The sequence below is a fragment of the Capra hircus genome, chromosome 5 (genome assembly GCF_001704415.2).
Source record: "Capra hircus breed San Clemente chromosome 5, ASM170441v1, whole genome shotgun sequence".
NCBI classification, from domain to species: domain Eukaryota; kingdom Metazoa; phylum Chordata; class Mammalia; order Artiodactyla; family Bovidae; genus Capra; species Capra hircus.
Window position 1 is genome coordinate 114610793 of NC_030812.1, and position 25702 is coordinate 114636494.

A 25702-nucleotide genomic window follows, 5' to 3' on the forward strand; every position below is an offset into this window, starting at 1 on the left:
ACCACTTTCACCCGTTAACCTGTTTCACCTTCACAAGAGCCCAGTACATGGCACAGAGTAGGGTTTCTATAAAGAGAATTCCATGGAGGACTTACGGGGCTCTTTACAGTATGGAAACTGAGGCTCAGAGAGGGGCTGGTTTGCCCTCAAGGTCTCATTAGGTGAGAAACGCCCTGAAAACACCGCTCCATCCTCAGTACAAAGCGCTTTGGTCAGGGAATGTGAGGCGGGTGGGGCGGGGAGTGGGTGTGGGTTTGAGGGAGGTTCAGTGGGGATGGATTTGTGCTCTGAGCACTTCGGTCCCGGGAAGCCGGGCAGGGTTTATGCAAATACCCTGCGAGGAGGCTGAGGATTGGCTGGCTTGGGGCGGGGTGGGGCGTGCCCTTGGCTCAGGGCCGACAGGTGCGCGCAGCGGGACAGGCGCGGTCCAAGCTCGCCCCCTGGACCACCTTCCCGTCCTGCCGCAGCTTCTCCCAGGCGATGCCTCCGCTCTGGGTAGTGCTGGCCCTGGGCTGCCTGCGACTTGGCTCCGGTAAGCGGAGAATGAGAAGGGTGGGGGGCTCTGTGCTCACCGTAGACGGGGCGTGTCCTGCGTCCCCCATTATCCTGAAGGGTCCTGAAAGGCACCTGGATGGGAACTTGCCTTACTCACTACAGGAATAGGCGTGGGTGCCCTGCTCTGCGCCAGGCTCTGTGCAGGCTCTGGGGACCCAGATAGGACTACTAATAGCTAGCATTGATTAATAAGCTTTCTCTGATGGGAATTCAAGGGCTCTGTGCTGGCTGTGAGAAGACTCAGGAGCTGCTGGAGAGCAGGGGAGGGTCTGGACTAGATTCCTGGCGACGCTTTGACTCGGGAGGGGAGGCACATTTTTAGGTGAAGGAGCAGCACGGGAGGAGGGGGTGTCAGGGTCTACCCTGGGAACCTCCCGCCCATTGTCCATCGGTGTGGCTGGAGCGTGAGGTCAGGGGGTGAGCACACACGTCAGGCTGGGGACCCATGAGGTAAGGCCCAGAGCTTCAGGGCCTCACTGCCCCTCCAGAGAGGCTGGATCACTTTGGAGAGCAGTGGGGAGCCCCCAAGGGGCCCAGCGGTAAGGGGTTGCAGTCAGCTTTGCAGGTCAGAGAGCAGAGAGTGGGGGAGGGCTGGTTACTAGGGTCCAGGTGAAGAGGGTGGACTCAAACCAGCGAGATGCGTGGGAGGGGCCGTGGGGTTCTTGGCGACCAGATGTCTGTTGGGGGTAGTGAGAGGGCAGCAGTTCAGCCGGACTGCCCGGTTTCTGCTCAGGATGGTTGGGTGGGGGGAGGAGAACAGGGGCTCTCCCCAGGTCTGAGACAAGCTCCTGAGATGGCCTGTGGGGAGAGGGAAAGCCAGTGCCTGGCACCAGCGGGTGCTCACTGGCCGCAGGCGTGCGCGTGTGGGCGTGCACATGGTTGCCCGTGGGTGTGGGCAGTTCTGCCGGGGGTCAGCTCCCATCCTTGCTGCCGCCTCCAGGTGTGAACCTCCAGCCCCAACTGGCTAGTGTGACCTTTGCCACCAACAACCCCACCCTCACCACGGCGGCCTTGGAAAAGCCCCTCTGCACGTTTGACAGCTCAGCGGCCCTCCACGGCACCTACGAGGTCTACCTCTATGTGCTGGTCGACTCGGGTAAGGGCTCTGCTGCCCTCGGGCTGCTCAGAAGGTCGCTTTGACCTGTCTGTGGGCAGGAGGGGAGGAGCCAAGGCAAGGGGCGCTCCATCCATGCAATCAAACCACCCCAGGCGCCTCGCTGACACGCTCTGGTATCCGCTCTGTGCCAGCCCTGGGCTGGGGACATCTGCCTTGGAGGGACATCGAGTCTAGAGGGGGAGATAACAGCGTCGAACACTTCCATCCTGCCTGGGGCTTCGCAGACCTTAGAGCTGATCGTCACAACCTGCCTGCAGGGTGTCTGTTAGGATGCCCGACGCAGGGGCAAATAATCGGGGCCCAGAAAGGCAGAGTGACGTGTGGGAGCTCCTGAGCTGGAGAGTGAATCAGGGTCTCTGGTCCTCGAGCTCAAGGCCTTCCCGAGGCTTCCCGAGGTGGTGTGAGATCGGTGTTTGGGAGGCGTGCTGGCTCTGGGCCAGCCCCACCTGTTCACTGGCAGCGACCCTGGGGTCCGAGAGGAGGAACCCGATGACCGCCTCTTAGCTTTCAGCCATTTATAGCGGTTCGTGTAGCCCTGATTTTATTGACTGCCTACCTATGCCCAATCCCAGTCTGTGGGCACTGCGGGGTGTTTTCCTCCCGTCTCACAAAGGGTCTAGAGAGATACAGTGTGTGGTCCAAGATCACCCAGCAAGTAAGGAAGAGATCCCAAGACCCGGCTTGGCACTGGCACAAAGAGGATGCTTAGGGACATTTGTTGAATGACTGAGTGAGTGACTCAGCCCGGCACTGCCTCCACAGCTAGCTTCAGGAACGCCTCTGTGCAGGACAGCACCAAGACCCCTCTCAGCTCGACATTCCAGCAGACCAAGGGGGGGAGAACAGGGCCCTACAAGACTGCGGCCTTTGACCTGACCCCATGCAGCGACTCGCCCAGCTTGGATGCTGTCTGGGATGTGTCCCGGGCCTCGGAGATCCTGAATGCCTACCTGATCAGGGTGGGCACCAACGGGACCTGCCTGTCGGACCCAAACTTCCAGGGCCTCTGCAACCCACCCCTGTCTGCAGCTACGGAATACAGGTGAGTGTGAGCAGCTGCTGGAAGACGGCAGGTGAGCCCCAGCCCCGACTTGGGCTGGGTGAAGCGTCAGAGGCCACATTCCTTCAGAGCCTACCACATGTCAGGACCGTCCTGGGTACCATGAAGGATTCCCGGCTTCCTGGGCGGGTGACTGTGCACAGGGCCCTGTGCTCAGAGGGACTCCCTCTTGGCTTAACACTGCCATCACCATCTTGAAAGCCTTCATGTTTAAACAAGGGGCCACATTTTCCCTTTTGCACCAGGCCCCACAAAGTACATACCTGATCCTGGCCCATCACCCGGGTAGCAGTTTGTTTGACAGGGAAGGAACAGTGGTCCAGAAGCGGAAGGGGTCACTGTGAGAAAAGCTGGGGTTTGGTGTGAAGGCTTCTCCTTGCTCCCTGCAGTGTTCCCTACCGTGACCCACCCCAGAACTGAGGGCCCCCGATTCATTTTCACACCCATGTCCTGAGCATCTTCTCGGGGCCAAGTTGGGGGCTCAACGGTGACCTAGGCCCAGGGGGCTTACCCAGTGCCAAGCCTTGACTACACCCACTCCAGTTCCCATGGAGACACCTGGACAGGGGTCTCTGTAGCCTCTGCCACATCTGGGCCCAGGCCATCACTCACCTCCATCCTCTCACACAGCCCTCTCCTCCCCTCGCCTTAGCCAGCAGGCAGGACTTGAGTCCTGGATGTCCTCGCCCCCGCCCTCAACTCTTACCTCTGACCTTGTTCTTCATGGGAGAAAACCTCTTCCTCCTACCCGAGCCTACCCTACCTAGGGGACTCATCCCATCCTCTGGAATTCCCATCTTCAAACCTGTCGAAGCAGGGGATTAAGCAAAATCCTGGATGGTATGAAGATTTTAAGGGTCTTCTTTTTTTTTAAGTGTCAGACTAGAGGCTCTTGATTTCTTTGATCTCAGAACATTCATCCTTTTTAACTGAAGGTGAAGAAGACCTAAGGCTATGGGTATTGTGTACTGGTCGCCTGATCTTCCTTTATGATTTGCAACGCTTGATTGGGATTTTCTGCCTATAAAGTTAGCCCTTATCAGAGGGCAGCAGTGTTGCAACAGATATTATTCCCTTGGTTTTTTTTTTTTTTTTTAAGTCACTTTTGTGAGACCAAGGACCAGGCTAGGAATAGAGGAAGGCAAAAATGCAAGGACAAATGGGTCACTGCTCCGCAAGTCAGCTATGAGTGTACTATATGTAACAAAGAAACAGAGGGGCTCCCAGAGGGAGAGTGCAGGCTCTGAGGGCTTCGTGGAGGTGTCTGAGCTGGGGAAGCAGCCCAGGGGGAAGGTGATGCCGACACAAAGTCCAGCAGCAGCCTGCTGCCAGAACATCCCCCTGCCACCCCACCCATTGTGGCCACCTAGATTTTCATCTCCCACAAGTCCCGGTTCTGCCCCCAAACCCCCCATCCCGCCCCCTCCCCATGGCCAAGGCTCACAGCATGGATAGAAGTCATCCCCGCTCCACTTCTTTCCAGGTTCAAGTATGTCCTGGTCAATATGTCCTCGGGCTTGGTACAGGACCAGACCCTATGGTCAGACCCCATCCGCACCAACTGGCGTAAGTGGTGGGTATGGGCTGGGGCTGGTCCTCAAGGGAACCTGGGCAAGCAGACTCAAGCTGTCACTCGGAAAATTCTCCCCAGACACGGGCAGGTCACTGGATTGATAATTTTCCCCATCCTCACCCGCTGCCTCCCTCCCCTCCTCGAGGGCCAGGTCATGTGACGCAGGAAGGTAGAGGACTCGCGGGTGTTTGGCCCAGCTGGCGCGGGTGTTACGGGCTTCCCTGGTGGCTCAGGGGTAAAGAATCTGCCTGCCAATGCAGGAGACGTGGGTTCGATCCCTGGGTCAGGAAGATCCCCTGGAGGAGGAAATGGCAACCCCCTCCAGTATTCTTGCCTGGAGAGTTCCATGGACAGAGAAGCCTGGTGGGCAACAGTCCAAGGGGTCTCAAAGAGTCACATAGGACTGAGCGACGAAGCACGCACTGGCCAGCTGGACAGGCATAACTGGAGACAGAATCAGCGCGCATCTTCAGCTCTGATGATGCATTTGCCTTTAAAGGGCAGGGAGGTTATCGTGCATTTAGACCCTAACCCACCCCCTTGTTGAACCCTGCCAACGACAACATCATTATCATGTAAGATGGTTCCAGAGGCATCTCAGCCACAGGGGCAGGAACCCTGGAGGCAGCAGGGTGCCATTCTCCTGGAGAGCCCTGTGGTTTTTCTAAAGTGGGCATCTTGCAGGCCCAAGCATCTGCCCATGGTCCTGCCTGTCTGTCCTCAAACCTCCAGCTGTGTTCTCAACACAGATCTGAGGTTTATAAATTCAGAATCTTATCTGTTGAAGCTTAGGGGCAACAGAAGCGATTTCCCAGTTTAATTTTGACGACCCGTGACCCTAATTTTAGACCTCCCAGGACTTCCCTGGTGGGCCAGTGGTTAGAACTCCGCGCTTTCACTGCTGGGAGCCCAGAATCAATCCCTTTTGGGGGAACTAAGATCCCACAGGCTACATGGCACAACCAAAAAAACCAAAGAACCCCCTTGCCACTCACAGTGATCTTGTGGGTCAATTAGGGCTCAGCGAGGTTGCCTGAGGTCACAGGACCAGTGAGGGTGCAGATGGGCAGGCCCGGGTGTGACTGGGTGGTTCCGTCCCATCCTCTGGTGACACAGCCACGCTCTGTGGTGCCACTGGATCAACACTGCCCTGGGACCAAGAGTCCCAAGTTCAGTCCCAGCCGCTGAGCCTCACTGCTGTGTGAGCCCTTCAGGACCTGTTTTCCCATCTGAGAAATGGGAAGGACTGTCCTTGCCCCGCTTCCCCAGCAGGGCTCCTTTGAGCAGTCCAGATGAAGGCCCCAGGCCCTGCACTCTAAGGGCAGGGCCTGGAGATCAGTCTTCTTGGAGAGTGTGCCCTTGGGGACCAGACTGACCTACGGCTTGAGGCTGGAGTCTGAGTCCCGTTGAACAGGCACGCCGTCTCCCTAAGCTGCAGTAAGCGATCTGCAAAACAGGGTCTCATGGGATCTACCTGGGACACTGGATGGGAAGTGGCCAGCTCACAGGAGGACCTGTAATGATTTGTCCACTTCGTTCCGATGGGCGACACTGGTCAGAGCAGAGGGAGGCCACGGTCCCCCGGCTTCATTAGATTAGGGACCTCCCAGTTCTGTTCAGTCGCTCAGTCGTGTCCGACTCTTTGTGACCCCATGGACTGCAGCACACCAGGCCTCCCTGTCCTTTGCTATCTCCCAGAGTTTACTCAAACTCATGTCATCGAGTCGGTAATACCATCCAGCCATCTCATCCTCTGTCGTCCCCTTCTCCTCCTGCCCTCAATCTTTCCCAGCATCAGGGTCTTTTCCAATGAGTCAGTTCTTTGCATCAGGTGGCCAAAGTATTGGAGCTTCAGCTTTGGCATCACTCCTTCAAGTGAACACCCAGGACTGGTCTCCTTTAGGATGGACTGGTTGGATCTCCTTGCAGTCCAAGGGACTCTCAAGAGTCTTCTCCAACACCACAGTTCAAAAAAGTCAATTCTTCAGTGATCAGCTTTCTTTGCTCTGCCTGTATTTTGTTTATAATCTGTATCCCGTCTTCACCGGAAGACTTGAGACCATTTATCATTTAAAATCATACAAAAAGGCAGTGATAAGAGGGCGAGAGTAGACACATGCAAGACAAAGCTGGGGAGTGGAATACGGAGGCAAATCTAATTCCGCCTCAGACCCAGGGGGAGGCACTGGCCTGGCCTCACTTCATCCCTGAGATTTTTGGCCGCCAAGGCAGGCACCCCCAATCCCTGGGAGGAGGCTGGGCAATGCAGTGTCCAGGGAGTGACCACCTGCCTCCCGCAGTCACCCCGTACTCGGCGATAGACACGTGGCCGGGCCGGCGGAGCGGGGGTATGATCGTCATCACGTCCATTCTGGGCTCCCTGCCCTTCTTCCTGCTCGTCGGCTTTGCTGGCGCCATCATCCTCAGCCTCGTGTGAGTATCTGCCAGCTGGGGGGTGGGGGGTGCGGTGCTTGGGGACACACCCCACGGGAACTCTTCCAAGGTGGGGAGAGCCTGGGAGTAAAGCTGCCTTCTGCCCTGGGTGGCGGGGGTGGGGGGGGTCCAGTGAGATGGGAGAAGGGTCCCGGAGAGGCCCAGGTCACGTCTTCAGCTGGGTAAGAGGGGCTTAGGGCCAAGGCCCTGTGGGTAGACCCCAGCTGAGACACAGCGGTGCGTCTTGGGCAAGGATTGGACTGGCCGAAAAGTTCGTTCGGGCTTTTCGTATCATCTTATGGAAAAACCCAAACAAATTTTTGGCCAACCCGATATCTTATCCTTCTATGCCTCAGTGTCCTCTTCTGGAAAATGGAGATTCTGATCAATATTGTCTGCCCCGTGGAGGTGCAAGAGATAAGTGAAATAGTCTCTCTACTATACAGCCTACTGGGCACTCAGGCGGTGTTGTTCAGTCGCTCAGGCGTGTCCTGCTCTCTGCGACCCCATGGGCTGCAGCACGCCAGGCCTCCCGGTCCTTCACCTTCTCCCGGAGTTTGCTCAAATTCGTGTCCATTGAGATGATGACGCCACCCAACCATCTCATCCCCTGTAGCCCCCTTCTCCTCCTGCCCTCAATCTTTCCCAGCATCAGGGTCTTTTCCAGTGTCAGGGTGGAATCCAAGTACTAAACAGGTCTTGGCTTTTGTTATCAAGATGGGGACACTGAGGTCTGCGGTGGGAACGGAGGCCCAAGGTCACAGAACCTGTTAAAACAGAGCTGGCCCCGAGCTCCCAAGTCACCTGAGTCCACTGACAACTCTGCTGTGCGTCTATTTAGGTTAAGACTGGAGGGGTCCCCCGGGGTGTCTGGGGCAGCTAACAGAGCTGCCTGATGGGAAGACAGGCACGCAGTCACAGGATGGAGCAGGGAGTGAGTCAAGGCACCCACGGGTGCAGGTGCTGTGGGAATCCAGAGGAGAGCAGTGCAGATCCTCCCTGGAGTATCAGGGCGGGCTTCCTAGAGGAAGGGACAGCAGGAACAGATTCTTATCAGGACTGGGATGAACTGAAGATTCGTGTGGGGTGCGCATCTCAGCAAGAGAGGCAGGAGACCCAGGCAGCTTTGAAGAAGGCGAGGGGGGATGCTTGTCCCCGTGTGAGTGGAGAAGGTGGATGGAAAAGCTGCTTGGAGTGGGTGAGATTAAGCGAAAAAGTAGAATTAGACAGGCAGACTTAAAGACGTGGGGTGGGTAAAGGACGGAGTAGGGAGACGGCAGTGACCTTGGAAATCAGATTGCTCTCTGACATTTAGGTTAATAAAAACCAATAGTAGATGAGATTAGCCACCGAGGGACTGGTCTGTCTGACCAGATCTGGGAGCAGGTGGGCTGCGGTCACGTCCCTCCCTCCCTTTGGGAAGCATCCTAACCGTGGTCCTGTTATCTGACTTCCATCTGGCTCTTCCATTGGTCTCTCCTAGCTCCCGCATCCCAGTTCCAGCTGCCCGCAGGTCCCCATTCTTGCCCCAGACACACCCCAGGCCTTCCTATCAAATGCCTGCAATGCCTTTCTGTGCTTCCGGTCTCTTCAAGGCCAGACTAACTGCCCCCTCCTCCAGGAAGCCCTCCAGTGGCTTCCCTCCCCAGACTTGTCCACTCTGCCTGGTCATTGTGTGCTGTGGTCTGTCTCCCATAGAATCTCAGCTCTTTGGGGACATTTGTCCAGCTCAGTAAGACTTGTAAATTGTCCACCCAGTTCCAAAAGAGTTACACTTTCCTTAACGCAGGGCCTGGCACACAGGAAACAGTCCAGAAAGACTGGTCTTTTGAATGAAGGCCTAAGGGGACCTCTGTGAAAGCCACGTCTAAGTAGAAAGTTTCTGGCCCAGCTGAGGGGGCGGTTAGCTCTGTGCCCCTAACCCCGGCTCTGCTCATCTCCTCTGTCAGGGACAGGGGCGATGCTGACGGGGCAACAAGCCACGACTCCCAGATCACGCAGGAGGCTGTCCCGAAGTCCCTGGGGACCTCAGAGCCTTCATATACATCTGTGAACCGGGGGCCACCCCTGGACAGGGCCGAGGTGTATGCCAGCAAGCTCCAGGACTGAGCCCAGCCGCCTCTTCTGGGCAGCCACAGTCCCTCCGAGGGCCTTGCCCGGGGGTCTGTGGGGAACAGTGTTCACATCCAGACCCCACCCAAGGCGACAAACACAGGCCTGTGGATCCAACTACAGGAAAGCGCTTAATAAAACCTTCCCGAGATTTTGAGTTCAATAAAGATGTACAGAATGACTGAGATGCTGAATGAATGAATGAGTCGCTGTCATTTTGAGGGGTTGCATTGTTTCTCCAGGGGGTGGGGGCAGGGCTTTCAGTCAAGGCGAGGGTGCAGAGGTAAGGAGATCAGGGCTGGTGGCATACCTTCTCTGGAAGATGGGAAATCAGCGCCCCCATGGATGCGCTCACGGGAGCTTTAGGAGCCGGCCTATGACAGGTTCAAGTACATCCTGGTTGATATGTCCTTGGGCTTGGTACAAGACCAGACCCTATGGTCAGACCCCATCCGCACCGACCGGCGTAAGTGGTGGGCCCCAGGTGCGCTGGGGGTGGTCCACCAGGGAACCTGGGCAAGCAGACTCATGCCGTCACTCAGGAAATTCTCCCCAAGGTGGGAGGGGTTCAGGATGGGGAACACGTGTATGTCCGTGGTGGATTCATGTTGATGTGTGGCAGAACCAATACAATATTGTAAAGTAATTAGCCTCCAATTAAAATAAATAAATTTAAATTAAAAAAAATTCTCCCCAGACACGGGCAGGTCACTGGATTGATAATTTTCCCCATCCTCGCCTGCTCCCTCCCTCCCCTCCTCGAGGGCCAGGTCATGTGACGCAGGAAGGTAGAGGACTCGCGGGTGTTTGGCCCAGCTGGCGCGGGTGTTACGGGCTTCCCTGGTGGCTCAGGGGTAAAGAATCTGCCTGCCAATGCAGGAGACGTGGGTTCGATCCCTGGGTCAGGAAGATCCCCTGGAGGAGGAAATGGCAACCCCCTCCAGTATTCTTGCCTGGGGAATTCCATGCAGAGGAGCCTGGCGGGCTGCATCCAAGGCGTCTCAAAGAGTCAGATAGGACTGAGCGACTGAGCACGCTCGCACACCAGACGGGGCACACGTGTGCTTATTAGATGCTGTTTGGGGTTTGCTGGCTTTGAGGTCCTGGAAACCAGTCCAGGCCCAGAGTGCACCTCTGTGGGCAGCTCATCCTAACATCACATTCCCCTCTGCCCCCGGTCAGCTCTTTGTCTCTGGAGCTCAGCTTCCTCATCTGCAAATGGGCTGATGTAGACAGTTAACTTAAGGGCCATGCACACCTGGGTCCCTTCACAGCTTTCTCTGAGGAGCTCCCCAGAGGTGACACGGGGGAGGGGCACCGAATCCTCCTGGGGGACAGACAGGCCCTCCCCGTCTCTGGTCTCCGTTCAGATGACTCAATGCTGTCTTCTGAGCCAGGTAGCAAGACTGATTCCCTTTCTGGGGTCTCCAAAACAAGCCAGCCTTACTTCCCATCACTGGAGGAAGAGGTTGGTCAGGGGACTTCCCTGGCAGCGCAGTGGTTAAGACTCCCTGCTTCCAATGCAGTGGGCAGGGGTTCGATGCCTAGGCGAGGAACTAAGATCCCACATGCCATGGGGTGGCCAAAAAGGAGAAGAGTTTTGTCATAGCAGGTTTGGTTAAAGCAGGAAGCTACCTGACACCGTGAGAAAGCGCCCCCGCGCTAACGGGGTGCTCTCAGGACAGTGGACCATCCTCCAGGGCCATGGATACTAGATGTGTCCAGAGGCACCGGAGGGGTCCATAGCTGACAAGGCAGGAGGTTCCCTTGGAAAAGGGGTAAACCATCTTTGGGGAGCTGGGGATTGGGGCGGTGAGCTTGGATTCAAGGGCAGAGGTCAAGCATTTGCCAGCTTCTGCTGCTGCTGCTAAGTCACTTCAGTATATCACTTCGGTATGGGTTGCCATTGCCTTCTCCGTGCCAGCTTCTAGCCAGTTCTAATTAATCAGCAGAACAATCCAAGCTGCGGAGCGGGGGGGTGGTAGGGGCGGTGGGCAGGAGAGGCTGGGCTTGGCGCCTGGGTTCTGGGCTGGACTCAGACTTCCCAGAAACGTTTAATGATACATACCCACAGAAGTGACTTTTCTGGCTCCGTCTCAGATTCTGAAGGAGCCCCTCCTCCCATGACTGAGAGGCCAGGGCTCCCGCGCTGAGTTTTTCACCTCTGCACAGATGTGGCTTCCCCTCCCTCCCACCTCAGGCATGGTTCATCAGTGAGCCAACCATGGTAGACAGGCTGTGTGACTGGGGGCACGGATATACCCTCTCTGCGCTTCTCTGACTGCCTTTGTGCATAGAAAGCCAGGCTGCTTCGGAAGATTGCTCCAAAATAGGTGATTTTTTCTGAAATATAATAAATCCCAAGGGAATGTCATTCAATTAAATCCACCCAAACCCTGAGCCCCAAGCTTAGGAAAGCTTGGAGTCACCCATCTGGTCAGAATAGGAATGCACAGAGGAGTTGTCAGAGGTGAGACCCTGGACAGAGCATGGTCTGACCTTGGACACACAGGTCAGGCTATGCTGTAAGAACCAGAGGTGGGATGCCCCTCCCCACCCAACCAGGGCAGGCATAGCCAGGAGGGCTTCTTGGAGGAGGCAGTGCTTTTCTCAATTTCCTCCTGTCTCTAACCCAGAGCTCCCGAGGCCAGAGGTCATGTTCCATGCCCTGTCCCCGATAGACAGGTGCTCATTAAAGAGTAAAAAATTCCTGGAATGCCATATATATTTCTTGTTTCTCCATTTTTAACTGAATAATTCTAAATTTGGCAAGCAGCGGCGCATATAGTCTGCTTGGCAAGAGAGAAGGGGCTGAGCTGCTCTTTGGTGAGGCTCAGTCCGGTCCCCTGCAAGTTTCTTGGGAGTGCTTCCTTCAGTCTCCTTCCAGCCCCTCCCCAGAGCCCGTGATACCACCACCGCGTCCTGTCCCTTCTTGCCACGCCCCCACCAACTACTTTTGCTTTCTGATGCTAAAGATTCTATAGCACATTCTATGATTTCATATAAATGGAACCACATAGAAAGGTCTCTCTTTGTCTGGCTTCGCTCCCCTCAGAATGATTGTTTTGAAGGACTTCTCTGGCGGCCCCATGGCTGAGACTCCACGTTACCTATGCAGGAGACCTGGGTTCGATCCCTGGTCACGGAACTAGATCCCACATCCCAACTCAGAGTTAGCATGACGCAGCTGGAAGGTCTCACACGCCACAGCTAAGAAATGGCGTGGCCAAAATAATTGAATAAGCACCCCAAACATTATTTTGAGACGCACCATATTGCAGCTTGTGCTAGCATTTGGCTCCTGTTGACTGCTGAGCAGGACTCCGCCGTGTGAATAGTCCACAGTTTGCGGATCCATCCTTCCCCTGTCGATGTGCCGTCTGGTTGTCCCAGTTTGGGACTGTTATGACTAAAGCTGTGATGAAGATTCGTGTACAAGTTCCTGCAGGGACCCTTGTTTCACTTCTCCTGGGTAAATCCCTAGGGGTGGAACCATGAAAAGCCTTTTTACTTTGAAACCATTAGAGATTCACAGGAAGTTGCCCCAAAGCCACAGAAATACAGGGAATAGCTGTGGACCCTTCTCCCAGTTATCCCCAGTGTGAATATCTTGTATAACAATAGCATCATTATATCAAAACCAGGAAGTTGATATTGGGAAAATCCACAGAGTTTATTCATAGTCGCCCAGTTTTACAAGCACGTATGTGTCTGTGTGTGCTCTGTGCGATGTCATCCCCTGTGTAGATCTGTGTCACTCCTACCACAAGCCCTATAGAGAACTGTTAATATTGTAAATCAGAAAGAAAGCGAAAGTCGTGCAGTCCTTTCTGACTCTTTGTGACCCATTGGACTGTACAGTCCATGAAATTCTCCAGGCCAGAATACCTTTCCCTTCTCTAGAGGATCTTCCCAACCCAGGGATCAAACCCAGGTCTCCTGCATTGCAGGCGGATTATTCACCAACTGGGCTATGAGGGAAGCCCCTATTAGGGGGGGAAAAAAAGATACAGAACTTCCCTGGTGGTCCAGAGGTTAAGAATCCACCTGTCAGTGCAGGGTTCAATCCCTTGTCTAGGAAGATCCCACCCGCCTCTGGGCAACTAAACTCAGGGGCCATGACTGCTGAACCCTCTCGCCAGGGAGCTCATGCTCTGCCAAGTGCGAAGCCTGAGCACGGCGACGAGAGAGTAGCCCCTGCTTGCCAGCGAAGCAGAAAGCCCGCGTGCAGCAGCGAAGACCCAGCACAGCCGAGAAGCAAATGCAGAGGGTAAACAAAACGTTTAAAAAAGAGAAGAAAGAAGATAAAGAACGCTCCATCACCACAAGGCTTCTTCCTGCTACCCCATTTATAACCTCCCCCCAAACCTCTGGTAATCCCTGATCTACTCTCTCCAACTCCACAAGTTTGTCTTTTAAAAAATACTGTGTAAGTGGAATCAGAGTGCATATACCCTTTTGGAAAACAATTTTTTTCTCTTTTGCAGCAGCATAATTCACTTGAGGTCTGTCCAGGTTGTTGCAGGTGTAAACAGCACATTCCTCTCCAGGTTGCAACAATGTCCAGGTGTAAACAGCACATTCCTCGCTATTGCTGAATCCTGTCCCGTGATGTAAACAGATCAGAGTTTGCGCTTCTGTTCTCCCACTTGAAGCACCGCTTGTTTGTTTCCAGTTTTTAGCTGTTGTGAATACAGTTGCTCTGAACATTTATGTCAGGCTCTTGCTTGAACATACTGTTAATTTTTCTGGGATGAAGACCTAAGTGCTGCTGCTGGATTGCACGGGAAGTGCATGTTTACTTTGGAAAGAAATCGCCAAACCATCTTCCAGAGGAGCCGGAAACCATTTTACGGTCCCACCAGCAGTGTACGGGTGACCAGTTTCTGCACATCCTCACCAGCGCTTGGTGTTAATATATTTTTTTTTAATTTTAGCCACTCTGATAGGTGCGCAGTGGCTGTACACCTTCACATTCCCAGCCCCTGGTGTGAGAGTTCCTTGGCAGCACTTGGTATGGCCAGGCTTTTAAATGTTGGCTGTTCTGTACAAACAGCTCATGGAACTCAATATCAAAAAAACAGACAACCCAATTAAACAATGGGCAGAGAATCTAAATCAACATCACTCCAAAGAAGACATTCAGTTGGCCAAGAGGCAAAAGAAAAGAAGCTCAACATCATTAACGATTGAAAGCGAAAGTGCTAGCTGCTTTTTGCAACTCCATGGACCGTAGCCTGCCAGGATCCTCCGTCCAAGGAATTCTTCAGGCAGGAATACTGGAATGGGTAGCCATTCCCTTCTCTAGGGGATCTTCCTGACTCAAGGGTTGAACCCAAGTCTCCTGCTCTGAAGGCAGATTCTTTACTGTCTGTAATTATTAGAGAAATGCAAATCAAAACTACAAAGTGGTATTATCTCACACCAGTCAGAATGGCCATCATCAAAAAATCTACAAACAATAAAAGCAGGAGAAGGTGCGGAGAAAAGGGAACACTCATGTACTCTTGGTGGAAATGTAAATTGATACTGTGGTGTGAAGAGTATGGAAGTTCCTTAAAAACTAAAAGCAGAGCTATCGTATAAGCCAGCAATCCCACTACTGGGCTTGTATCTTGAGAAAATCGTAATTCAAAATGACATATGCACCCCTATATTTGCACTAGCAGTATTTACAATGGATAGGACATGGACATAGCCTAAATGTCCACCAGCAGAGGAATGTGTAAGGGAGCTGTGGGGCACACACAGCGGAACAGCACTCAGCCAGAAAGAGGACGGAAACGGGGTCATTTGCAGACACGTGGGTAAACCTTGGGATTGTCACACCAAGAGAAGTAAGTCAGAAAGAGAATACTGTATATTAACGCATGTATGGGGCATCTAGAAAAATGGTACAGGCGTAGGGAATAGAGGTGTGGACCCAGAGGGCGAAGGGGAGGGTGAGACAAAGCTTACGACTGACAGACACACACTCCCGTGTGTGAAATAGATAGCTAGTGGGAAGCCCGTGTATACCACAGGAAGCTCAGCTAGGCGCTCCGTGATGCCCTAGAGGGGGGATGGGATAAGGGAGAGAGGCCCAAGAGGGACGGGATGTGTGCGTACATGTGGCCGTTCCCTCGATTGTACAGCAGAAACTAGAGCAACATGGTGAAGCAATTTTACTCCTCCCCGAAGATACTGGCTCTTTCATGCTGTTCAGGGGGTTCTCAAGGCAAGAATGCTGAAGCGGTTTGTTATTCCCTTCTCCAGCAGACCACGTTTTGCCAGAACTCTCCACCATGACCCGTCCATCTTGGGTGGCCCTACACGGCATGGCTCATAGTTTCATTGAGTTAGACAAGGGGAACGGAGTACGTCAAGGCTGTATATTGTCACCCTGCTTATTTAACTTATATGCAGAGTACATCATGAGAAACGCTGGGCTGGAAGAAACACAAGCTGGAATCAAGATTGCCGGGAGAAATATCAATAACCTCAGATATGCAGATGACACCACCCTTATGGCAGAAAGTGAAGAGGAACTAAACAGCCTCTTGAAGAAAGTGAAAGAGGAGAGTGAAAAAGTTGGCTTAAAGCTCAACATTCAGAAAACGAAGATCATGGCATCCGGTCCCATCACTTCATGGGAAATAGATGGGGAAACAGTGGAAACAGTATCAGACTTTATTTTTTGGGGCTCCCAAATCACTGCAGATGGTGATTGCAGCCATGAAATTAAAAGATGCTTACTCCTTGGAAGGAAAGCTATGACCAACCTAGATAGCATATTAAAAAGCAGAGACACTACTTTGCCAACAAAGGTCCATCTAGTCAAGGCTATGGTTTTTCTAGTGGTCATGTATGGATGTGAGAGTTGGACTGTGAAGAAAGCTGAGCACCGAAGAATTGATGCTTTTGAACTGTGCTGTTGGAGACTCTTAGGAGATCAGTCCTGGGTGTTCTTTGGAAGGACTGATGCTAAAGCTGAAATTCCAATGCTTTGGCCACCTCATGGGAAGAGTTGACTCATTGGAAAAGACCCTGATGCTGGGAGGGATTAGGTGCAGGAGGAGAAGGGGACCACAGAGGATGAGATGGCTGGATGGCATCACCAACTCGATGGACACAAGTTTGAGTGAACTCTGGGAGTTGGTGATGGACAGGGAGGCCTGGCGTGCTGCGATTCATGGGGTCACAAAGAGCCGGACATGACTGAGCGACTGAACTGAACTGAACTGAACTGTGGTCCATGTGATTAGATTGGTTAGTTTTCTCTGACGGTGATTTTCAGTCTGTCTGCCTTCTGATGGAGAAGGATAAGAGGCTTATGGAAGCTTCCTAGTAGGCGAGACTGACTGACAGGGAAACTGGGTCTTGTTCTGATGGGTGGGGCCATGCTCAGTAAATCGTCTGAGCATTCTGGTGGCCTGTGGTGGTTTTGATTTGCATTTCCCAGTGATAACACTGAGCATCCTTACCAGGCTCCTCTGTCCATGGGATTTTCCAGGCAATAGTACTGGAATGGTTGCCATTTTCTTCTCCAGGGGATCTTCCCGACCTAGGGTTTGAACCCGGGTCTCCTGCATTGCAGACAGACGCTTTACCATTTGAGCCACCAGGGAAGTCCAACACTGAGCATCCTTACAGGTCATTATTTGCTGTTCACATATTTTCTTTGATGAAACCTGTTCAGATCTTTTGCTCAGTTTTAAAAAACTGGGTTGTTCATCTTACGATTGAGTCACGAGTTCTTAGCATATTCTTGATGGGGTCCTTAGCTGGATATGTGTTTTTCCAGTGGTCATGTACAGATGTGAGAGTTGGACTGTGAAGAAAGCTGAGCGCTGAAGAATTGATGCTTTTGAAGTGTGGTGTTGGAGAAGACTCTTGAGAGTCCCTTGGACTGCAGGGAGATCCAGCCAGTCCATCCTAAAGGAGATCAGTCCTGGGTGTTCTTTGGAAGGACTGATGCTAAAGCTGAAGCTCCAGGACTTTGGCCACCTCATGCGAAGAGCTGACTCATTGGAGAAGACTCTGATGCTGGGAGGGATTGGGGGCAGGAGGAGAAGGGGACGAGAGAGGATCAGATGGCTGGATGGCATCACCGACTCGATGGACCTGAGTTTGAGTGAACTCTGGGAGTTGGTGATGGACAGGGGGGCCTGGTGGGCTGCAGCCCATGGGTGGCAAAGAGTCGGACACGACTGAGCGACTGAACAACAACAAACAATGCATGTCTGTGTCTCTGGACCACACCCTGCATAGACGACACACAGCGCACACCCTCAGCCTGGGGGCACAGTGCCTTCCGGCACGCGCTTGCTGCAGGCACTCTAATGGAAAAGAGGCCAACAGTTGGACACGACTTAGCCACTGAACAACCATGAGCCTTTTGAATCCTCCCCGCACCTCCCCCTACATTAGCTTCCCGTAGAAACTCCAGGTGCTGGACCTGTGTCTGGGTAGACGTGCAGGTAGGACTGCGATGCTAGCCCTGGGCAGCAGGCGGGTATGTGTGTCTGGCTGGATGGCTTTGCTGGCAGGAGAAGGGAGGAGGGGAGCTTGGCAGAAACACCTTGGAAAAGTCTCCCTGGCCTCCCTTCTCTGCCATTCCATCCTCCCCCACTGTACCCCAGCTCCAGCTCAGGCCTCATCCACACAGGCCTGGAAAATTTGCAACAGGCTGCTCCCCACTCAGCAGTCAAGGACCTTGCTTCCTTAGTTCGGTTCAGTTCAGTTGCTCAGTCGTGTCCGACTCTTTGTGACCCCATGAATCGCAGCACGCCAGGCCCCCCTGTCCATCACCAACTCCCGGAGTTCACTCAAACTCATGTCCATTGAGTCGGTGATGCCATCCAGCCATCTCATCCTCTGTCATCCCCTTCTCCTCCTGCCCCCAATCCCTCCCAGCATCAGGGTCTTTTCCAATGAGTCAACTCTTCCCATGAGGTGGCCAAAGTACTGGAGTTTCAGCTTTAGTATCAGTCCTTCCAAAGAACACCCAGGACTGATCTCCTTAAGAATGGACTGGCTGGATCTCCTTGCAGTCCAAGGGACTCTCAAGAGTCTTCTCCAACACCACAGTTCAAAAGCATCAATTCTTCGGCGCTCAGCTTTCTTCATAGTCCAACTCTCACATCTGCACATGACCATTGGAAAAACCACAGCCTTGACTAGACGGACCTTAGTCGGCAAAGTAATGTCTCTGCTTTTTAATATGCCATCTAGGTTGGTCATAACTTTTCTACCAAAGACTAAGCGTCTTTTAATTCCATGGCTGCAGTCACCATTTGCAGTGATTTGGAGCCCCCCCAAAATAAAGTCTGACACTGTTTCTGCTATTTCCCCATCTATTTGCCATGAAGTAGCAATGGATGGACCGGATGCCCTATTCTTCGTTTTCTGAATGTTGAATTTTAAGCCAACTTTTTCACTCTCCTCTTTCACTTTCATCAAGAGGCTTTTTAGTTCCTCTTCACTTTCTGCCATAAGGGAGGTGTCATCTGCATATCTGAGGTTAGTGATATTTCTCCCGGCAATCTTGATTCCAGCTTGTGCTTCTTCCAGTCCAGCGTTTCTCATGATGTACTCTACATTGCTAAAGCTGAAGCTTCAGTACTTTGGACACCTCATGCGAAGAGCTGACTCATTGGAAAAGACTCTGATGCTGGGAGAGATTGGGGGCAGGAGGAGAAGGGGACAACCGAGGATGAGATGGCTGGATGGCATCACGGACTCAATGGACGTGAGTCTGAGTGAACTCCGGGAGATGGTGATGGACAGGGAGGCCTGGCGTGCTGCGATTCATGGGGTCGCAAAGAGTCGGACACGACTGAGCAACTGAACTGAACTGAACTGAACTGACTCTGCCTTTAAGTTAAACAAGCAGGGTGACAATATACAGCCTTGACGTAGTCCTTTCCCTATTTGGAACCAGTCTGTTGTTCCATGTCCAGTTCTAACTGTTGCTTCCTGACTTGCATACAGATTTCTCAAGAGGCAGGTCAGGTGGTCTGGTATTCCTGTCTCTTGAAGAAATTTCCAGTTTGTTGTGATCCACACAGTCAAAGGCTTTGGCATAGTCAATAAAGCAGAAGTAGATGTTTATCTGGAACTCTCTTGCTTTTTCCATGATCCAGCGGATTTTGGCAATTTGATCTCTGGTTGCTCTGCCTTTTCTAAAACCAGCTTGAACATCTGGAAGTTCACGGTTCACAATAGTGTACACACTCACGCAAAAGCATGTGCATTCCAGACACACTGGTGTGCCACCGGGCAGCCCCTACTGTGCGCCCAGGAGAGCACCGTTAGCACACAGATGAGTGGGGTCACTCTGGGGGTTCAGGGAGCCACGTCGCGGTTTCATGTGCACACGTGTTTGCTCCTGTGTTCAGCGCATGCTGAATGAGGAAGGCCGGGATGCGGAGTCCTGCACCCCACAGGGCCCACATCACGTGACACTGTCCTCACCGAGCGTCGCGCAGGCCCCTTGCCTCCCTCTTGCCTCCCTGTCCCGCCACTGCCTTATCTGCCCTGAGCGTGTGCAGAGCTGCCAGGCAGCAGGGCCTCCAGATGATTTTCCACAGCTTGAGAGAAGCTGTGTGTCTCCGGGATACAGGGGAGGGGAGGAGAAGGCAAGGTTCCCAAGGTGTCCCTTCTGCTGGCTTTGTCCTTGTAAGGCTTCTTGTGCCTTCTTTGTGACCCCATGGACTATAGCCGGCCAGGCTCCTCTGTCCATGAGATTCTCCAGGCAAAAATATTGAAACTGGAGTGAGTTGTCATTCCCTCCCTCAGGGCATCTTCCCAACCCAAGGATCCTACCCACATCTCCTGTGTCTCCCACATTGCTGGCGGACTTTTTACCTGCCAAGCCAACGGGAAGCTCCAAGCCAAGGGGAAGCCAGGAAAGGCTTCCTGGCTGAGCTTTTTGGTGGAGGGTTGAAACTTCCACCCTGTGCTTTGCCTGGAGCTGAACTGATTATTCCAGCTCCACCACCCTGTCACGCCCTGCCCAGGACCCCAGTGAACCTTGGGTCTGACCTCTGACACACCCAGCCCACAAGGTCCTGTTTATAAGATCCAAGCTGGGGCCTGGGACCTCAAGGGCAGTTCAGTTCAGTTCAGTCTCTCAGTCGTGTCCAACTCTTTGCGACCCATGAATCGCAGCACTCCAGGCCTCCCTGTCCATCACCAACTCCTGGAGTTCACTCAGACTCACGCCCATCGAGTCCGTGATGCCATCCAGCCATCTCATCCTGGGTTGTCCCCTTTTCCTCCTGCCCTGAATCTCTCCCAGCATCAGAGTCTTTTCCAATGAGTCAACTCTTCGCATGAGGTGTCCAAAGTACTGGAGCTTCAGCTTTATCATCAGTCCTTCCAAAGAAATCCCAGGGCTGATCTCCTTCAGAATGGACTGGTTGGATCTCCTTGCAGTCCAAGGCACTCTCAAGAGTCTTCTCCAACACCACAGTTCAAAAGCATCAATTCTTCGGCGCTCAGCCTTCTTCACAGTCCAACTCTCACATCCATACATGACCACTGGAAAAACCATAGCCTTGACTAGACGGACCTTAGTTGGCAAAGTAATGTCTCTGCTTCTGAATATACTATCTAGGTTGGTCATAACTTTTCTTCCAAGGAGTAAGCATCTTTTAATTTCATGGCTGCAGTCACCATCTGCAGTGATTTTGGAGCCCCCAAAATAAAGTCTGACACTGTTTCTACGGTTTCCCCATCTATTTCCCATAAAGTGATGGGACCAGATGCCATGATCTTTGTTTTCTGAATGTTGAGCTTTAAGCCAACTTTTTCACTCTCCTCTTTCACTAAGAGGCTTTTTAGCTCCTCTTCACTTTCTGCCATAAGGGTGGTGTCATCTGCATTTCTGAGGTTATTGATATTTCTCCCAGCAATCTTGATTCCAGCTTGTGTTTCTTCCAGTCCAGTGTTTCTCATGATGTAGTTTGCATAGAAGTTAAATAAGCAGGGTGACAATATACAGCCTTGACGTATTCCTTTTCCTATTTGGAAACAGTCTGTTGTTCCATGTCCAGTTTTAACTGTTGCTTCCTGACCTGCATACAGATTTCTCAAGAGGCAGGTTAGGTGGTCTGGTATTCCCATCTCTTTCAGAATTTTCCACAGTTTATTGTGATCCATACAGTCAAAGGCTTTGACATAGTCAATAAAGCAGAAATAGATGTTTTTCTGGAACTCTCTTGCTTTTTCCATGATCCACCGGATGTTGGCAATTTGATCTCTGGTTCCTCTGCCTTTTTCTAAAACCAGCTTGAACATCAGGGAGTTCATGGTTCACGTATTGCTGAAGCCTGGCTTGGAGAATTTTGAGCATTACTTTACTAGCGTGTGAGATGAGTGCAATTGTGTGGTAGTTTGAGCATTCTTTGGCATTGCCTTTCTTTGGAACTGGAATGAAAACTGACCTTTTCCAGTCCTGTGGCCACTGCTGAGTTTTTCAAACTTGCTGGCATATTGAGTGCAGCACTTTCACAGCATCATCTTTCAGGATTTGAAACAGCTCAACTGGAATTCCATCACCTCCACTAGCTTTGTTTGTAGTGATGCTTTCTAAGGCCCACTTGACTTCACATTCCAAGATGTCTGGCTCTAGATTAGTGATCACATCATCATGATTATCTGGGTCGTGAAGATCTTTTTTGTATAGTTCTTCTGTGTATTCTTGCCACCTCTTCTTAATATCTTCTGCTTCTGTTAGGTCCAGACCATTTCTGTCCTTTATCAAGCCCATCTTTGCATGAAATGTTCCCTTGGTATCTCTAATTTTCTTGAAGAGATCTCTAGTCTTTCCCATTCTGTTCTTTTCCTCTATTTCTTTGCATTGATTGCTGAAGAAGGCTTTCTTATCTCTTCTTGCTATTCTTTGGAACTCTGCATTCAGATGCTTATATCTTTCCTTTTCTCCTTTGCTTTTTGCCTCTCTTCTTTCCACAGCTATTTGTAAGGCCTCCCCAGACAGCCATTTTGCTTTTTTGCATTTCTTTTCCATGGGGATGGTCTTGATCCCTGTCTCCTGCACACTGTCACGAACTTCATTCCATAGTTCATCAGGCACTCTATCTATGAGATCTAGGCCCTTAAATCTATTTCTCACTTCCACTGTATAATCATAAGGGATTTGATTTAGGTCATACCTGAATGGTCTAGCGGTTTTCCCTACTTTCTTCAATTTGAGTCTGAATCTGGCAATAAGGAGTTCATGATCTGAGCCACAGTCAGCTCCCAGTCTTGTTTTTGTTGACTGTATACAGCTTCTCCATCTTTGGCTGCAAAGAATATAATCAATCTGATTTCGGTGTTGACCATCTGGTGATGTCCATGTGTAGAGTCTTCTCTTGAGCAGGAGCTGTGTTTTAAGGGCAGGAGTACAATCACATAGGGTAGGGGGTCCCTGAAGAAAGAACCAGGTGTGGCTTTCTTGACAGAAGAGGAGCCATTTTTGGCTTAAACCTTTTGGGATCTAAGCCTGGCCCTTGAACAAGTCTCAGTAATCAAGGATCTTAAGACAAGTGAGGGAACAGGGAAAAGCTGTCAAGAAACAATAGTCGGTGATAAAACAGAGTCCCAGCTCCTCCTCGGCTTCCCTTGTGGCTCAGATGGTAGGGAATCGGCCTGAAATTCGAGAGATCTGGTTCGATCCCTCGGTTGGGAAGATCCCATGGAGAAGGGAATGACTACTGTCTCCAGTATTCTTGCCTGGAGAATTCCATGAGGAGGAATGGTGGGCTACAGTCCACGGGGTCGCAAAGAGTTGTACACAACTAAGCAACTGAACTGAATTGAACTCAAGCCCAAAATATAATACCGTCTTTGCCATCTGCAGGAACTAAGGATCCCGCCCAGGGCGAGGATGGAAAGACGATGCTGACCTTCCTGACCTCAATCAACCAAGGCTCGGACTCTGCTGATTTTTGTCCCCATTCAGTGCAGAATCCTCTACTCAAGCCCCTTCTAGAAGATGCCTGTCCCCTTAACTTAATACTTCACCAATTTTGCTTTTCGGGGAGACACTGCTTTGGAAAGACCCCTGATGGTTTTCCTTACTTGCTGCAAGTGAGAATAAATCCTTCCTTCTCCCACTGTTTGGCTTAGCTGTCTTTTGGCTTGACACCCTCCAAGAGGTGAGCCCAGTTTTCAGGTAACACGGGTGCTCAGAAACCGAAACACACTGCATCCTGACTCCTTGTCCAGGGCAGGAGGGACCGTATGCAGTGCTGGTTGTGCTTCCCATCCGGAACTTTCTCCCCTTCTTCCTAGGCCTAAAGGAACACAGGAAAGACCTCAGGTAAGTGCTGGCACCCACAGGAAGCCCTCCTCTCCCCCTCTTCCAGTGGCCTGAGGCAGCGGCCCCCACAGCGCTCGGGGCTCTGGGGCCCCCAGAGAGTTCACAAGCAGAACTTCCCCCCGCAAATTGGAGGCTTCCTGTGGGGGTGGAGACAGGGTGGGGTATGTTAGCCAACTTTAAAATCACCTAGGGGGCGAGGTGGGGGGAGCAAAGAAAAAGTGCTAAGGAGAGATGAAATAGCCATTAACTCTGGCTACCCGGGGCCAGGTAGGGAGTGTGGACTCAGGAAACATGAGAAGGCTGGCAAGAGCAAGTGGTTAAGTCTTGGTCAGGGCAGGGAAAGGCTTCCAGGGGCAGACAAGGGAGGAGAGGACTATCAACTGGAGACACGAAATCAGCTGGGCGTGTCCCAGAGACTCACAGACCCGAGCCCTAGTCGTTCCCATTCCCAGTCTCCGGGTGAGTGTATTTCTTAATAAGAGCATGGGTGGACACTCACTCATGCACGACATTTGGGCAGCAGTGAAGTGACTTAGCAGCAGCAGCAGCAGCAGCGTGTGCCCAGAACTGTTCTAGCTTCTGGTTTCCCAGGTGGAGGATGGTGGAGGGTGGGGTCCCAGGGTTGGACACCAGGAACAAGGTCCTGGCTCCCCCGGGGAAGGCTGGGGAGACACAAATAACTACTGAGCGTTGTTTCAGGGCTGTAGGAACTCTGAAGGAAAAGAACCCGGGGTCAGTGGAGTGAACTGGAGGTTTTAGCCAGGCAGTTGGCAAGCAGGGGACCTGAGATCCACCTGGGTCTGGACCCATCTTGGGTTGGAGAATTGAAGCTGTGCATGAGTATGGTGCGGGGCCTGGCTGGAGAGAAGTACCTCCGATCCCACTTAATGTTCTCTCAGTTCAGTTCAGTTCAGTCGCTCAGTTGTGTCCGACTCTTCGCAACCTCATGGACTGCAGCACGCCAGGCCTCTCTGTCCATCACCAACTCCTGAAGTTTGCTCAAACTCATGTCATTGAGTCGGTGATGCCATCCAACCATCTCATCCTCTGACATCCCCTTCTCCTCCCACCTTCAATCTTTCCCAGCATCAGGGTCTTTTCCAATGAGTTGGCTCTGCACATCAGGTGGCCAAAGTATTGGAGCTTCAGCTTTGGCATCAGTCCTTTCACTGGTTGGATCTCCTTGCAGCCCAAGGGGCTCTCGAGTCTTCCCCAGCACCACAGTTGGTCTCTGTGTCTCTGCAAAGTGTGCCTGCGCCCGTTTTAGAAACTGAGGACACACCGCAAGCACCTGCAGGCGGGGGCCGACCAGAGTGTCAGCTCCACCCACGCTCTACTTCTGCTTTACTGAGTACGCCACAGCCTTTGGCTGCGGGCTCTGTTGTGCCTCTGTTGTGCTTCCACAACAAACTCTGGAAAATTCTTAGAGATGGGAATACCAGACCACCTGACCTGCCTCCTGAGAAATCTGTATGCAGGTTAGGAAGGAACAGTTAGAACTGGACATGGAACAGCAGACTGGTTCCAAATCGGGGAAAGAGTACGTCAAAGCTGTATATTGTCACCCTGCTTATTTAACTTCTATGCAGAGTACATCATGAGAAACGCTGGGCTGGAAGAAGCACAAGCTGGAATCAAGATTGCCGGGAGAAATATCAATAACCTCAGATATGCAGATGACACCACCCTTATGGCAGAAAGTGAAGAGGAACTAAAGAGCCTCTTGATGAAAATGAAAGAGGAGAGTGAAAAAGTTGACTTAAAACTCAACATTCAGAAAACAAAGATCATGGCATCCGGTACCATCACTTCATGGCAAATAGATGGAGAAACAGTGGAAACAGTGTCAGACTTTATTTTTTGGGCTCCAATATCACTGCAGATGGTGATTGCAGCCATGAAATTAAAAGACGCTTACTCCTTGGAAGAAAAGTTATGAACCAACTTAGACAGTATATTAAAAAGTAGAGACATTACTTTGCCAAAAAAGGTTGGTCTAGTCAAAGCTATGGTTTTTCCAGTAATCATGTACGGATGTGAGAGTTGGACTATAAAGAAAGCTGATGCTTTTGAACTGTGGTGTTGGAGATGACTCTTGAGAGCGCCTTGGACTGCAAGGAGATCCAACCAGTCCATCCTAAAGGAAATCAGTCCTGAATGTTCATTGGAAGGACTGATGCTGAAGCTGAAACTCCAATACTTTGGCCACCTGATGCGAAGAACTGACTCATTTGAAAAGACCCTGATGCTGGGAAAGATTGAGGGCAGGAGGAGAAGGGGACGACAGAGGATGAGATGGTTGGATGGCATCACCGACTCAATGGACATGAGTTTGAGTAAACTCCAGGAGCTGGCGATGGACAGGGAGCCCTGGCGTGCTGCAGTCCTTGAGGTCGCGAAAGGTCGGATACAACTGAGCGAATTGAACTGAACCGCGCTCCCGGCGCACTCGACTGCGCCTGCGCCAAAGGTAGGGGCGGGGCCTGCGGCTTTGGGGCCGTTGGTTTCGGGGCGGAACCTTCGCGCGGCGGGGGCGGGCGCGCG

General features: G+C 52.1%; 1 protein-coding gene across 1 annotated transcript; it reads left to right on the forward strand.

The window, feature by feature from the left end:
• UPK3A (uroplakin 3A) lies at positions 439-9030 on the forward strand. Its single transcript, XM_005681228.2, has 6 exons — positions 439-532; positions 1496-1651; positions 2435-2714; positions 4216-4298; positions 6606-6738; positions 8688-9030. The coding sequence occupies exons 1-6, from the start codon at positions 481-483 to the stop codon at positions 8845-8847; spliced, it is 864 nt and encodes a 287-aa protein (XP_005681285.2). The 5' UTR covers positions 439-480; the 3' UTR covers positions 8848-9030.